Here is a 16,164-nt window from a genome sequence, read left to right as displayed (position 1 = left end):
GCAGGGACCAGGAATGGACTGGCTGCTACAATTCATAGCAAGGATGTTGCATGGTTGAGCAATTCTAGGAAGCAATTAAAATGATCATGAGCATAAGGAGTATGATTTGAGGTACAAAAATAAATTAGCCAGACATCATTTATATTGCTTAGAAAAATGAGATTAAAGGGATGTCAGGGTTTCATATAATCCCCAAAGTAATGTATTGATCTTGGCAAAATGATTGAGGCTGCAGCAGAGCGAGCCCTACATGTAAACAGTTTGTACAAAATGGTCATGTAGGTGCATGAAGAACTGCAGACAGCATAAACTTAAGGAAGCTTCATTGTGGGGTCTTAAACCAGGCATAGATTTACACGTGCTGAGATAATGCAGAATTTGTAGAAACCATACAAAATGCTCTTCTAAACCGTGTTGCATCTAGACATTAGACACCAAACAACTGATCATACATAAATTGCGGTGAAGAAACATATTTTTTTTCATACTTTACTGCATTGCAAGAATAACCTTATTTTACTGCATTTAATAATAAAATGATAATTTGTTAACCATTATGTTTTCGTCAGCATTGAAGAACAGGATTTCAGTTTATCAGTCTAAAAGTTGGGTTTTCTTTTTTAGTTTTCAAATCGTGAAGGTTGCTTTCTTGTTTGCTGCTCTGAGACTCACAGTGAAGTGAAAATGGGCCCTTTCCTCTCTCCCTGCGCCAAGTCTAGAGAATTGTAAGCAGTTACGTTCTGGAACAACTGCAGTCATTTCATAACTCACAACTGAATTTCTATCTAAAGTTAGGTATTTTTTTAATCAAGATTGAGTACCTAGATTAGGGTAATGCTGTGGCACTTTTTTTAAAATGTATTTTAGACTCAATGCTGGAATGCTGACTTTGTGACTGAGAGAGAATTCATTGTGTAAAGTCTGGAGCAACTTAAAAAGGGAAGCCTGAGAATGGATATCAAGATGTACTGTATTTGGGGAGAGTTTTTTGCCACTTAATGATAGGTAAAAGAACAACCTGCTTTACTGGGTTGCCTGTAGAGATGCTGTAAACACAGTCATGAAGCAAGTACATGAATCAAGACATGAAAATTGTCCTGATAAAACCAAGGTCCTACTGTAACAAATTTCTGATAACCTGATTGCTTATGTACTACAGAGGGCTTATATTCCTGTGGAAACTGAACTGGGAAGTGCAACTGTCCTGGTTTGGCTTTTAATGATACTTATTTTCCAAATTGTAACTTTTTACAAGAAATTGCCACTCAAACCACAAATCTCTGCCTGCTTTCATTATTATTAATAATAATAATAGATACTATTATTAGTAATAATATTGATATAGTGGCTTTCATTATCTTTTTGAGAGGAGGAGATGTTGCTTAGTGTGGCTGCAATTCTTACATTTCTGATGGGAAGTGGAGTGGCTTAATTGCTTCAAGTGAAGGAAGTGCCGTCATTAGGGGTTTGCTGCTTTGATCAGGAGGCCCCGGCTGTTAATTGTAGCTCTCCTGCCCTGCAGCCAGGTAAGGGGCGGGCGCTGTCGCACTGCCAGTCCCCATGGGATGGCGCTTGGGATGTATTTATTGAAGACAGCTGCCCTGAAATTACACCAGTTCTCCCTGAGAAGCTGTCTGCAAACCTCACAAGTTTCTGATCTTTGGTTTCCTATATGAATGGAGCTTTCTGTCAAAAGTTTCATGTGTCTAGACCTAATCATATAGCACAGATCCAGAAAATGAACTGGTATGTATTTGGACATTAGTCTTTGGAACAACCATGAGATATTTTCAGATTTCCTGCAAGGGGTGACAAAAATATCCCCCTTTCCGCATTACTAAATGTTGGGCAGGCACCCTGCTAAACAGACTTGCAAAAAGATTTTTGCTTTTCTTCTGCTCAGCCTCCAAAGTAAGGCACTTGTGGTCAAGTCTGTAACACCCACTGTACTTAACTGAGCCTCTGGATGCTTCCCACCTTTAAGGATCCAAGAGTAAGAAAAGAAGGTGCTCCTAAGGACTGAACTTGTTCCAGGGAGGTTGGTGTTTGGAAAATAGTCATCACTGCAGAGGATCCACCTATGTAAATAATCACTGGGAAAGCTGAAAATCTTAAGCACTATCATGTAACAGAAGAGAGACTTTTCAAAACTTGTTTCCAGTGGTCTTCAAGAAAAGCACAGGTAATGCTCAGAAACAAGCAGCTGGGGAACTCGAGTGCAGCTTTCAACTGAAAGCTGGACACAACTGCCAGGTCACAAGTTAATTCATTCCTACACTTCACTTTTTTATCTGCACCATGCCTGAGAGTGAAGGCAGTGCAGTGTTGGGAATAGGAAATGCCATTTAGGCATATTTTATTAGTTGCACACAGATACATAATGATTTTGATAGTTACTTTTTACATAATATAAAGGTAAACAGGAATGATAAATATAATCCAACAAGTGTGGGTTTACTGGCATTCCTCTGTAAAGACATGGTATTTTTTTTATTTAATGTGCTTTCTTTTCTAGCTTCCCTGCAGAGTGATCATACCTATACCTTTCTAGGAAGCTGTTTGGTTCTCTTTCTGTGCCTATACAGTAATTATACCATTCTTCTAATTTCTTTGTAGGATTTCGATGATTTATCAGAAACAGATATAAGCAGTGAGGATCAGCACCATAATATCAAGCCTGACCTTATGGAGGAGGAGCTTAAATCCAGGTTATTTCAGCTTGCTGCTAAAATGAGTGACAAGGAAACATCTTCTGGTGAAGAACAAGAGTCAGAACCTAGAACAGACCCTGAAAACCAGAAGGAGAGTTTGTCCTCAGAGGAAAATGGCAGAAGTATTCAGGAAGAGCTGAAGAAGGTAAGTGGTCATTGTAGAGGAGTGGGGACAATATCATGAAAGTTAGAATCCAGAAAGAGAAACTTGTGTTTAGAAAATTAAACATAGTTGCTTAAAAAAACCCAAGGTCCTTTACACTAGGTCTGAGCCTGCAACCCTTGTGTAGGTAAAACTTTAGTTAAGGTGTGTGTTCCTCCCTGTGAGCCTACAGCATCAATTCAAACAGTGAACTTAGCTTGTATAATAAACCTGTTAAGTGACTGGTATTAATGGAATTATGTCAGTTTATACTGACTGAGAATCGACTTATATTTTTTTATTTAAAAACATACCCAGTTCTCCCTTTTTGCTCCTTGCTAACCAGAAAGTGGTTTCTTCAGTCCTTTTATTTGCCTCTCTCTTTTTAGTATCATGTAGTTCATTCTGATGTCATAGATTCTTCTTTTGCCTCTATTTGAGTACTTTGTGCTTCTTTAAAGCTTTACAACCCTGTTACTCTGCCAGCTAATAGGCCTCTGTGAGTAGTAACATATTCTAATGGAGCTGAAATCCAGTGTCAGTTCTGATAATGTACAAGATCCTCCGTTTGTGCCATTTCACCCTTCCAATGAGATATCTGATTTCAGTGTCACTCTGCAGGGCTTAATGCCTGCTCTCTTCCCTTTCTGCCCCTGAATTTCTCTTCAGATCATGTGCTGTGCTTGAATTTGGTGTTCAGAAGCCCAGCGCTGCCCCTTGCCTGGCAAGCACTCTTATCCCTTAGATCCACTTAGGCTTGTTCTTGTCTGCTGTGTGCCTTGGCTCCCCTCTTGGGGTCTGGTCTGCACAGCAGCTCAGCTTTGGCAGTGCGTGTGGAAAGGTTCTCCAGAGGAAATCTATTCTTCATCATTTGAAAGGTGTTTCGTTCAAATTATATAAAGAACTAATACCCTGGGAGGTGGAAGCAGGATCAGGTGACCCAGGTGGACGATAGAGAAACCGTCCAAGTGTGCAGGAATGGTGTCAGGAAAGCCAGTGCCCACCTGGAGCTGAATCTGGCGAGGGACTCAAAGGGAAATAAGAAAGACTTCTACAGATATATCAGCAGCAAAAGGCAGATGAGAGAAAGCAGGGCTTGCTACTGCAGTGACCTGGTGACACAAAAGATGGAAAAGGCTGTTACACGACATTGTTCTCACCTCAGGTTACGGTTAAGATTTCCCCTCAAGAATCCCAGGCCCCTGAGACCTCTGGGAAAGTCTGGAGCAGTGAAGACTTACTCTTGGTAGAGGAGGCTCAGGTTAGCAAATAGTTCAACAAGTGGGACACACGCGTGTGCACGGCACTCGATGGGAATGCACTCACAAGAGCTGAGGGAACTGGCCCATGTCATTGTGAGGCCACTGTTGTTCATCTTTGACAGATCATGGTAATCTGAGGCATTCAGAGCACTGAAATGTTGTTTATTTTGACTTTAACAAGGCTTTCAACACTGTCTCGCATAACATCCTCACAGACAAATTGAGCAAGTAAGGGCTGGATAAGTAGACAGTGAGGTGGATTGAAAATTGCCTGAATTGCTGGGCCAAAAGTGTTGTGATCAGAGACTTGAAATCCAGCTGGAAGCCAGTCACTCATGGTGTACCCCCGTGGTCAATACTGGGACCACTACTATTTAACATCTTCACTATTGACAGAGACAATGAGACAGAGTGTACTCTAAATTTGGAGGAGTGGTTCATACACAACATGGTTCTGCTGTTACTCAGAGCATCTTGACAAGCTGGAGAAATGGACCAACAGAACCTCATGAAGTTCAGCAAAGGGAAATGCAAAGTCCTGCACCTGGGAAGCGATTATCCTGTGCTCCCATACCGGCTGGAGGCTGTCTGGCTGGAAAACAGCTTGGCAGAAAAGGACATAGGGGTCCTGGTAGACACCAAGTTGAACGTAAGCCAGCAATGTGCACTTGCAGAAAAGAAGGTCATCAGCATCCAGCAGACAGAGGAAGGTAATTATTCCCCTCTATTCAATACTGGTGAGGCCAATTCTGGAGTGCTGTGCCCGGTTCTGGGCTCCCCAGTGCAAGGGACACATGGACATACTGAAGTGAGTCCAATGAAGAGCCCCAGAGATGACTGAAAGATTGGGGCATCTGTCATATGAGGAGAGGCTAGAGAGCTGGAGTTGCCTGGCCTAGAGAAGAGAAGGCTGGAGGAGGATCTCTTCAATGCGCGTAAATGCCTGCTGGGGGAGTGGGGGATGTTTGAGATGGGAAATAAAGAAGTGGCAGTCAGCCTCTTCTCACCCGTGCCCAGTGACAGGGCAAGAAACAGTGGGCACAAACTGAAATTTCCTTGTGTTTAAAAGAATAAGAGACACACCAAGTTCAACAAAAAGGAAATGCTTGGAGTTTCTAATTCTGTATTGGATTTGGATGGAAAAAAAGTGTTAGCTATTCAAGGTGCAGTATATATTCTTTCTGTCTATAATAAAGAAACCAAAATATCTCAGTACTATTCATGGTCATGACTTCAGCAGAATTGATAGCAGAACTTGCTCCAGCTGTAGAGAAACAAGCAGGCTGCTTTCATTCTTACTCTTTGCAGTTGTCCTTAAAAGTGATTTAAAATCTTCTATCGCATGCCTTCTCTTTAGAAAGGTGGCTGACCAACACCTTACAATGAAATACTGAAGATGACAGTGTATAATGCCGGTTGTGGCTATGGTAACCTAAAATACAAAGACATAGCTAAACTCATAAAACGTGCAATAACTTTAACATTACTAGATGGCATGTCTCAATGGAGACAAGCATAGAAAACTTATTTTCAGGGAACCAGTAATCTTAGATGCCTTAAAAGCCAGATGTCCCAATAGGCTGTTTCTTTAAGAAGCCTTATTTTTGGAGAATACATATGTGGGGAATTACAGATCTTTCAGACTTGCACTTAACATTCTGGGCCAGAGACTCAGACTTCTGGCCTGGGCATCACATTTCATATTAGGCACATAGAAGCACTAATTCTGGGCCATTAAAATTAGAGGTCGAGTGCCTACAATCTGCTTTGAGCTCCTGAACACAAATTACTGTATTTTAGCCATCTTGCTTATATTTTAGCCATGCTGCTTGTTTTTGTTAGCTTTTAGTCTAACACGTTAGCAACCTTACATGACAGGGAATTTCTAGTTACAGTACACCTGACCATAGAATAAGATTTCAAAAAACATGGATTGTTTATTGGATCACTGGAAATTAAATGCCTGGTGCTCATGAAAATCCGACTTTCACATGTCTGCACCTTTAAAAATTTGGACTTCTCTTTTTAATGGAAGCTGGAAATCTCATATAATCGCATGTGGAGCTGATGCTTTAAAGAGGATATTTAGTATATTTAAGATCTGAAGCAATAGCAATAATTGACACGTCTTGAGTGGGGAGTTAGCTGAAGTTGGGCATTTACAGGTTCTCAGTTTTCGCTTCAAACTGAGCTTTTGAGTTGTATGTCTGCCTTTAAGATACAAGTTTGAAAATGCTGACCTTTGAGTTAATAATTTAGTTCATGTGGCATACTTGAGGATTTAAGTGGGTATTAATTAACACAAGTTAATTTTCTGCCTTGGACTTAAATCCACATAGACCTTCAGCACAATCACTTTCAACAGTCTAAGTTTGTGATTGCTAAAGTGGTCTTGTGGAGATTCACAGTGCTCTAAAACAAACATAATCCTACAGCAAACTTGTTTTTATGGATAACATTTTGTGCTTATTAAGCTACAGAAGTAGTTCATGGTCTTTTAGGAGTACGCAGACCCTGGGGAAGCCTGCTTTTCTCAGTTGTGCAATGAAAGGCCACGGAGTCGTCTATGCTGAGGGTCACGTTAGCCTTCAGGCCCTCTCGACTTCAGGTGTGAACAAACCAAAAATCACGTTGTGCAACTGTTGTGTTTGTGAAGCATCTTGTACTAGCACACTGATTGGCACAGTTCTTTCTGCCTTGCTCTTTTTCTTGGTTGGTTGTTGGTTTTATGGCTTCACCCCCCAAACCCTAACCAAATACCTAAGAAAAAAGCAAAATGTAAATCCCTTTGGAAGTATCTTAATGACACTGATTCTGAGAGTAGCAAGCATGATAAATGGGATGCATTTAGTTCTTGCTCTCCTCTATCCTCTCTCCTTCCCTTTTAATGCTTTCATGAAGATGAATAGGCTGGGTCTATGTTTCATGGTATACCCCAGAATTACATTCTAGAAGACCATTTCAGCAGTGCCTAATGCAGACTGCATTTTGAATGCAGTCTATCACTGTGACCGCTTATCAGAAGCCATAGAGTTACTGTTTAGAATAAACAGAATAGCCCCTGCCATTTTTGCAAATTGCCCCACATAGCATAAAAACTGAAATAGTTGTTAAAACCTTATTTGTGTTTCTCTTTTTGTCTCCTTCTACTCTGTGCTGCTCCTTGCTTAAGATATGCAAATGAGCAAGTAAGTTAAACCTCAGTAGTAACGTTGATCTCCTCTTTGCATTAGCTTGATGCAACATGCTGTGTGCTTGAGGAATTTCTTTTAATCTCTTTATGCATTTACTTCTGCTCAGAGAATCTTACAATCAAGGCTGACTAACTTTGTTTAAATCCTGCTGTTTTCTGCTGACATTATTAGATGACTAGGCACACAGTAGCTCCTTTCTGAATGACAACCTCTAAGTTTGTTAAGCAGCACAGTGGGATCCTGTTCCCCAAGTGAAATCTCCCAACTTCCTTGACAGTATGAATAACACCATAAATATTCTTTCCATAAAATATTTATGCCTTCATCCTCTGGAAACATTTTATTCATCATAGGTTTTATAAGGCTTTATTTTGGGGAAAATATGTACTACAAGCATCACCTTCATGTCTATTAGTGCCAGAGGCCTATATTCTTTGTATTGAGAGAGTATGTCTTACATTTTTCACCAGGTAAATTAGCACTTTTTGACTATGGGTATAATGAGACTGACACTTGTTAGAGAATCTGCCTGGCACCTCTGTTTAGGGAGAGGAACGGCCGGTAGCTGTGCCTGTGGGTGCATGGTAGCACAGCAGAGGAGACGGCCAGCGCCCTGGGGTTCTGCGTGCTGGTGGCTGTGCCTGGGGCTGGCCTTGGAGAGGGTGGCTGGGGCTCAGTGAGGGAGGGCTCCTGGGACTTGGTCGATGGAGAGAAATATGCTCACGGCCTTGATGGAGCTGGAGAACGGCACTGGATGTGCACATGGCAGTGAATCCCTCCTGTGTATCACAGACCTGTTAAAGCATCGCGGTAGGGATGGCTGCAATGTTATAACAGCAGTGCTGTAATTATGAGAGCCAGCCAGTGTCTCCTGGTGGCTAGGGTTCCGTTAATCATTTGTGCTGGTGCATGCACTGTCCTCACAGAAGATGATGTAGTAGTTTTTGTGATCGTTACCTTGCCACTCCCTGAACTCCTGCGTGTTTTGGTTGATGTGTTGGTCCATGCAGGGGTTAATGGGAAACTGCCATCCAGCTTCATATGCCTGAAAGCTTTACAAATGACTGAGTAAAAGTTCCTAAAGGAGCCAGAACCCTGTGGCTCACTTAAGCAAGAAAAGTAAAGTGTAAGTATAGTCGCTTTACTACATTGCCACTACTATGCTAATAAGGCTGAACAGTGTAATACAATGACATCTTCCTGGGTTAACAACTCAGAAGATATTTGTGTGTCTGTTGTTTCACATTTTTGTATGCAAGATGCTCAGAATAATTCTTGTGTTTTGGTGGATCATGGCTTTTATTATGATGTTAATTATCTGGGCAGTCTTCCAAAGTCCAGGACTGAAAACTGAATGTGTGCAGTGTTGTAAAAAGCGATCTTTAAGGTCTGTAAATTGCAGGTAATCTATGTGCAGGATTTTGAATGACAGCAGAGAAAAAAGATTTTGGTTAAGGAAGGTGGAACAGTGGCTTTTTCTTCTAAAAGAGGTCTGAGACTTTAAACTTCGCATTGGGCTAATGGATCCAAAGTTCCCAATTCAACAAAGCAGGCAAGTATATGTTCAGTTTTAAACCGAGGATTCAGTAGTTTGCTGGGCAGAAATCCCATTCAAGAGATTTCTCCCATGTATGTACTATTATTTATTGGTCTTTAGTATGGAAAATTTAGTTGATCCTAAGTTTATTTTGTCAAAATATGAGTCTTTGGTTTCAAGCAAAATGGTTGCTTCGAGACTATAAAAATTTCTTTTTAAAAAGTTGTCAAAACTGGGCAGTGATGTTTGTGTTCCTCCAATTCTGACACTTTCTGGGCTCCATAGGGTTGCCATAGCGTGGCTGTAGGCAGTCCGCCGGAGCTACCCTAGGGCACCCCACAGGGCTGCCAGCTGCTAGTCCGGAGGAAACAAGCATCTCCCAGGTCCATGTCATATCTGACAGTGCTGTCTGAAAATCCTCTCGTGCTTCAAGCTGTTTCAAATCACACCTTGTCTGCCTATGTTTAAGCAACTGAATCAAAGCCTTGTTGAATCTACCAGGAGAAGTGCAGAATACATGAGATTTCAGCTGGCTTCCTATGGGGATTGCAGCGTCTGTAAACAAGATTCTCATAGTCTCAGATTTGACACTTACGTGCCTGCACGCCCAAGCCAGCTCTGTCCAGTGTACATGCAATGGGAATCTCCTTCAGTTGTCTGATCACCAAAGATTTGTTTACTCTAGGAAGAAAATGCAAAAGCCATTTTACAGATACAGTTACAGAAAATCAGTGAAGATTAGTGTAAGCTGCTGTAACAAAATGGGGGGGAAATAGACTGTAACAAAAAAGTCACTATTTTCTTTTGTAAGCAGCTCAGAGACTTGGCAGTGACAGATGAGGTCTTTCAGATCTAGCTGGAAGAGTTTCAAGAAAACGCTGCTTCCCAGCTGGATGATGCTTCTGTCATGGCACAGCCAAGGGGGCAGCTGTGGTTGTGTCATTGCTTCGAGGCAAAACCAGTCAGTTTAGTTTAAGTAGACCTAAGTCAATTAGGGAGATTAAGGTAAGCCTACTGACTCGATGCCTGAGAGTGGTAGTATGAAGGGTTTCACTTGTTTGTTTCGGGACAGTGAAGTCCAGGAGAGGGACAGCAGCAAAGAAAGTGATTCGGCACAAGACATCTTACTTAACTGAGCTCGGGTGGGTGTTTCCGACGTGAGCATCTGACTGTGGCGTAAGTGAGGTACAGACCCTGTTGTCACCAGAGACATGCACAGTGTCCAAATTGCAATCGTGTAGACCCAAAAATTGAAGATAGCTGGCTTTTCTTTTTCTTAACACAGCTGCAAAAGTCTTTTTCTATTCCTACTGCCGCTTTGTTTTGTGATGGTGGAAATCAGTATTTCCCATCTGTTTCATTTTATAAAAAATGATGTGTCACTTGCAATATCTGTCCTAATGAGATCTGTTATTCTACATCCCACAAACAAAAATAAGTTAGGCATTGCTTTATTTTAAATATTTTAGAAATAAATGTAAAATCTGTATTTTGTGGTATTTTATATTTGCTAGTTTCTCTATCCTTGCTGTTCATCCTAAAGTTCTCTGTAAGTCTGAAACTATATAAATGTTAACCTCTGTAGCTGTTAATATAACTTTTCTGCCTTTTTATTTAACTGCTTTCCCACTATCTAGGAAAAACAAAAGGCTTTTGATCTTCATTTAAAGCTGCAGTTTTTATCCACTGTATTGCAGCAGGTGAGAATGCTTTGTTTTGTCTGTGTCTTCTTACATCTCTTACATAGTAAGAGATGCTATAAAGTGATATTGAGGGTTTCCACATTTCCCAAGCAAAATTCTCAAACTCACAATGTTTTCCTGGAAATATTAGGCCTGAAAAATCATACATTTTGGCCACAGTCAATAATCATTGCAGAAAATTACTTTATAATCACAGCGAGCCCTCTGTTATGATGGGAGTGATGAGCATGAAGTAGATGTGTGGAGCAGACCAGCTCTCTTATTTGGCTTTGTGATGAGAATTTTGTTTTATCAGTAAAGAAGAACAGAAGACAAAGATAAGGTGTATGATCTTCTTATTCTCGTGTACTCACTTATATTAAGAAATTTGGAAGGAAAAAATTTAAAATTTTATTTCAGCAGTAAGATTTTTAGCAGTTCCTGACCATAGTGGTCTTCAGAAATCTTTCTAAGCTCCCAATGTAAAAAATAAACAAAACCCTTAATTCATTGTAGAGATTGTATACAGTGAGCAGGCACTTTCTTACTTTGCTGCTAGTGTCTATTGCTTATCATTCATCTAGGTGGGAAGAGGTTTCATATTCTGTGCTATTTGAGTCTCAGCTTATGATAATCAGATATTAAAAGAGGTTTTCATTTTATTCTCTGAGCAAATATATACTTATCTTATATTTTAAAATACATGCTATTTTTAGTATGTCATAGATAGTGGTAAGCAAATTAATTCCATAGCGTTCTTTCTGTCATAAAATAAGAATCACTTTTTTGTGTCAAAAGTTGATGCTTAATTCAGCAAAACTCTCCTCCTCTCAACTTTTTCTTTTTTCCTCACTCTTAGAGTTAAATTTTGTACTATGAATTTTAATCACCTTTTAATCATCTTTGTTTTCTTTAGTAAAAATATCAAGGATGATTTTAAAGAAAAAATATTTTTCCATTTGTGCAATGTCATCAGCCTGTGTCCGTTATAAATACTCTTACAGAATCCTGCGTGGATTTTAAGATTTAAATATTTCAATGTCCAACTTGGACCATCATGTTTCACCTCTTGGAAAATAACTTCCTTTCTCATGATTATAGGCAACTTGTCTCTAGAATTGAGGCATGACAAATTATTAGGAGTAACATCTGTAACTAGATTAGGACAGTGGATTGAATTAGTTAGTAAAAATCTAATATTCAGAATTACCTAACATAGTCAAAAAGAGAGACTGTATTTCTTTGTGTCATACTTTGGAGAATGTCAGTAGAATAATAGCTCACTCTGTAAGATAATTTAGCTTTCTTTTTCTAAACGAGTGCCCATAAATGAAGATGTTGATGTTAAGATCAAGGCAGGAAGTCTTAAACTTGCACAGAAGAGTAATTCCTTAATACTATAGTTTATCATAGTACACTTCTATCAAATATCAAGGCAGATTTTAGCTTTCTTTCCCAGTCTTTGTGGTGATGAGTGGCTTGGGCTTGCTTTTAGACCAAAGATCTTTTGAAGGTCAGGGTTGACAATTGCCATTGGTAGTTGGACATCGATGGCTCTGTTCATCCCACACTGTGGCTTGGCCATTGTCCCAGATCTTGCTTGCCTGCGATGGAGATGGACTTTTGGTGGGCTTTCCAGGGCCTTCTCAAAGCTGTACAGTGAGCTCCCATGGGGTGGGAAGATGAGGAAGGCAGGTTTGGGTTTGGGTTTTGGTTTTGTTTTCATCAAGTTTGGATTCAGTCAGGTCACTCTGAAAAGATGAATCAACCAGTGGCAAAGCAAAACTCTTCTCCCCAGCCCCCCTCAACTCCCTACAGAAAAATGAGGGATATCGACTGCAAAACAGGCACACGACTCGAAGCGTGATAGAACAGCTTAAGAGTGGAGCTAAAAATGATTGCACTACAAGTCATCAAGGATGTGGTCAATACTGCCAGGGCTCCTAGCGATGGGAATTTTTTTTGCTCTTTGTCTTGATCTAACGGTTGATGTCAGCTCTTCTCTATTGAATTGCAAGTCACTGCCTCCCATGCCAGTTTAATGGCTGAGTACAACGTGGAGAAGAAATTACTGCAAGTGATAGAGAACTTAACTACTTTAAGAGCATTAAAAATAAAAGCAATAATGTTGATGCAAAGGAAACTTGATGTGGAAGTGTCATAGGCTGCTGAGATACGTACAAGGACTTAATGCTCACCTACTCTCAGCAGTTTGGACGCTTACGTTGCTTCAGTTTTATCATCCTGTTTTCCTTCTGTTACTCATCATCCTTTGTGCAAGGATGCAAATACTGTTTTATAAAGCACCTTCCAGTGTAGCATCCTTAAGTAAAACAACAAAGGAAATATTGGCAGCACCAGCAGGGAAAGGAAAGAGAGACAGCAGAAGGGAAGGGAAATGGCTAATGGTCAGCAGGAGCTAGCTTACACCGCTGCAACATAATCTTCAGCAAAACAAGAATCCTTTCCATCTGTCCAATCACACATAGAAATGACAGTAAAGTAGTTTTACAAGATGCTTTTTATTATATTCAATGCACACATATATGTATATGTGCTTGCATGCACACACTTTTTTAGTATTTCATTGGGTTTAAAACTCTCCCACCAAGAACTCGGGGAAATTGAGCCTCTCCTTTTGACTGTGTCATTAACATATTTGTAAGCGTGGGCATTAATTATTATAAAAAGCACAAATGAATGTTTTCCTCATTCCGTTAAACTCTTAGTCTCAAATTCAGTAAAAAATGAGATTTTCATAACCAGTAGAAATATTCAAATTTGGATCAGCTGCATCGATTTGATTTGGGAGGGGTGGTATTAATCCAGAAGCAGGGTAGCACAGTTGAAATCAGAATGCATCCCAGTGTTTCAAGAAGAATGGTTGCACTCAGCTTTTCTGTGCTAGATATTTGTAATAGAAATTGCTTTCTGCGTCTGTCACATCCATATTAGTTCCTTGACTTGCTTGACAAGACAGATGGGAGACACTTCATCATGGCATGATAGCTGTCTCTTTGAATCACTTATAGGTGTTAACAGTGACCTTTCCTGCAAGGGCAAGATAAATTAGGCAGCCCAGAGGTCTTTATAGCGATTTCAAATGTCCACCTACCAGGATGATCTTGGGGTGCGTGTGTCTGCGAATTTTAGGTGATTCTTACAGAACCTCATAAATCCTAAGTTTGGCGTGGGTGGTCGGGGAGGGAAGAGGGTTGTGAACCACTAAAACTCCAGGACACTTTTTTTCTGCCCCCTCCCTTATACATGTTAAATAATTATACCTAGAGCACCCCACTAGGTTTGCAAACTGGCCATTTTGGAACATGAGCTTTTTTAGCAGCTTTTGACGGTTGCTCAAAGAGGTAAAAACATACACAAAACCATTGATTGAATGCCCATTTTTTCCAATTTGAGAACCCCTGAACTTCCCACATGTTGATCTTATGTCTCCCTCAGGCAGACATTAATCTCTTCTTGCTTCTCTGTAAAACACAGCCCAGGACAAAGCTGAGTTCTAAATATCCTTTAGCAGAAAATTTTCACAAAGTTTATTTTTTAAATACATTGAAATATTGCATGTGCTTTTAAGTTTTGGCAGATCTACTCTTCACATATATTCTTAAGGAAAATCACTTTTGCTTGCTATGTATTTCTTTATGGTGTTTAAACTCTATTACTGAATCTTACATATAAAAGCCGGTGTTTCACAAGCTTAAAGAAAAGCTTTAACGTTGAGACTCCTGTGTCTAGATACCTGCAGGCTAGGATCCAGATACATTCAGTGATGCACACACGTTAAGAACGTTCATCTAGTTGCCTTGTGCAACGTTTAATGGGAAACAAATCTTTGGTTTTAAAAGTCGAGCAGCATCTGCCACTAAGAACTTACCTCAAAATTCTAGAAAAGCTAAAAATCACATTTCTGCAGGAGGGGAGGTTTAGATTGGACATTGGGAAGCATTTCTTCACCGAGAGGATGGTCAAACCTGGAACAGGCTTCCTGGGAAAGTGGTCAATGCCCCACACTTAGCAGTGTTTAAGAGGCATTTGGACGATGCCCTTAACAACATGCTTTAACTTTTGGTCAGCCCTGAAGTGGTCAGGCAGTTGGACTAGGTGGTGGTTGTAGCTCCCATCCAGCTGAAAAAATATTCTATTTGATTCGATTCTATTTGATTCGATTCTTCTATTCTTTCTTGTAGAACTTTTCTTCCCCTATCCACTACCTATTGAGAAGGTAGAATATTTTACTCAAAATCTTGATTTCATAAAGCTTCCTATCACAGAACACTTTATGAAGAAAACACAACCCGAAAAACCTGGTTTGTAGTAATCAGTCTGTAATAAATGCCAATATAGATTCTCATATTCTGGTATAAGAACACCTTTTTCTAATTTAATTTAATCTTTTTTGGAAATCTGTCATTAACTACAAAGGATAATAAAAAATTCAAGAAATAATGAACACTAAAGTGAGGCTACAGTTCTTGAAATGGAGAACGTACATCAGTGAAGATGATGAAGAAAATGTAGTGTCTGGCCTTTATCCTTTTTTGTTCACTACTCATAGAATAGAATAAGAATTAGGTACTTGTAAAAGCAAATAATAAAACAAAGTAACATTGATTTCTTTTTCTGCCCTATAAAATTATTGATCTGTTTTTAACCTAATTGGCACTTGTGAAAATAAATGGAAAAAACAGTAGGCTATTTATGGGGTTCAAGTATTTGTTCTCAGTCAGAGAGTCCTAGGCCTGCTTGTTTGGGGCTGTGTTGGCTGTCCTAACAAGCTGACAATCTGAGTGCTGTAGCATACTGTATTTGCTTTGTTCTCCTTCTCTTTAATCTCCTGTATCTAATCATTTCTTGTAATTCAGAGAAGTAACAGTGCTAAAGATGTCTTAATGTATTGATATGCAACAATTGAGCATACACTACTAAAAAAGTAGTTTTTCAGTAAAAGTCTTATCTAACATAAAAATGAACAGGTGATTAAAGGAAAGAGATAATAAAAGAGGTTTTCCAGTTAAACCCACCAGAGTTTGTGTGAAGCAAAGGAACATTATTTCTCCTATATCCTGCCTAGGAGGCCGGCCAATGTGGCAATTATTGCAACATTTACATAACACACAGACATTTTTAATCAGTTATACTTTCCTGTACTATAGAATTTACTGTACAGAATCCAAAGACTGACTCTTTACTCAGTTTTGATCCTCAGATATTTGGTTTGTGGGAAAATTTACAGATGGGTGGGCCCCTAATTCACACGCATAAGTATTTGAAGGTTTGAGGAATGAATTAAATTTAGGTCTAAACTTCCCACACTTTCTTTTAGGCAAAGCAACGCTAAAGGTATTGCACATAAATTCAGCGACAGTATTTATTGGCTTTATCAAGCTTTGGCTGAATCTTCAAGCTGTATAGTTTGGATGTCGAGCTTGATGCTTGAAGGTGCATCAGGTGAAATGTTATTGCCATCAGAGGAGTGTCCTCAAGCCTAAAGCTCTGTGAGAATCATCAGAATCAAGATAGTTAATTACAAATTACAAATCAGGAACACTGATAAAAAGGCTTATAGTTGTTTTTTTAAAAAAAAAAAAAGCATATGGATAAAACTGCATGCTTTTCCT

At 39.6% G+C, this 16,164-nt stretch overlaps 1 protein-coding gene across 1 annotated transcript in view; it reads left to right on the top strand.

The window, feature by feature from the left end:
• Window positions 1-16,164, top strand: part of MYRIP (myosin VIIA and Rab interacting protein) — a 97,932-nt gene that overhangs the window by 73,251 nt on the left and 8,517 nt on the right. Inside the window, exon 9 of the mRNA XM_009705594.1 lies at window positions 2,617-2,856. Within this exon, the coding sequence (XP_009703896.1) occupies window positions 2,617-2,856 (240 nt within the window). The remainder of the gene's footprint in view (window positions 1-2,616; window positions 2,857-16,164) is intronic.

The sequence above is a fragment of the Cariama cristata genome, unplaced genomic scaffold (assembly GCF_000690535.1).
Source record: "Cariama cristata isolate BGI_N322 unplaced genomic scaffold, ASM69053v1 scaffold5978, whole genome shotgun sequence".
Classification (NCBI taxonomy): domain Eukaryota; kingdom Metazoa; phylum Chordata; class Aves; order Cariamiformes; family Cariamidae; genus Cariama; species Cariama cristata.
The sequence above is the reverse complement of the archived record's forward strand: the minus strand, read 5'-3'. Positions and strand labels throughout refer to the sequence as shown.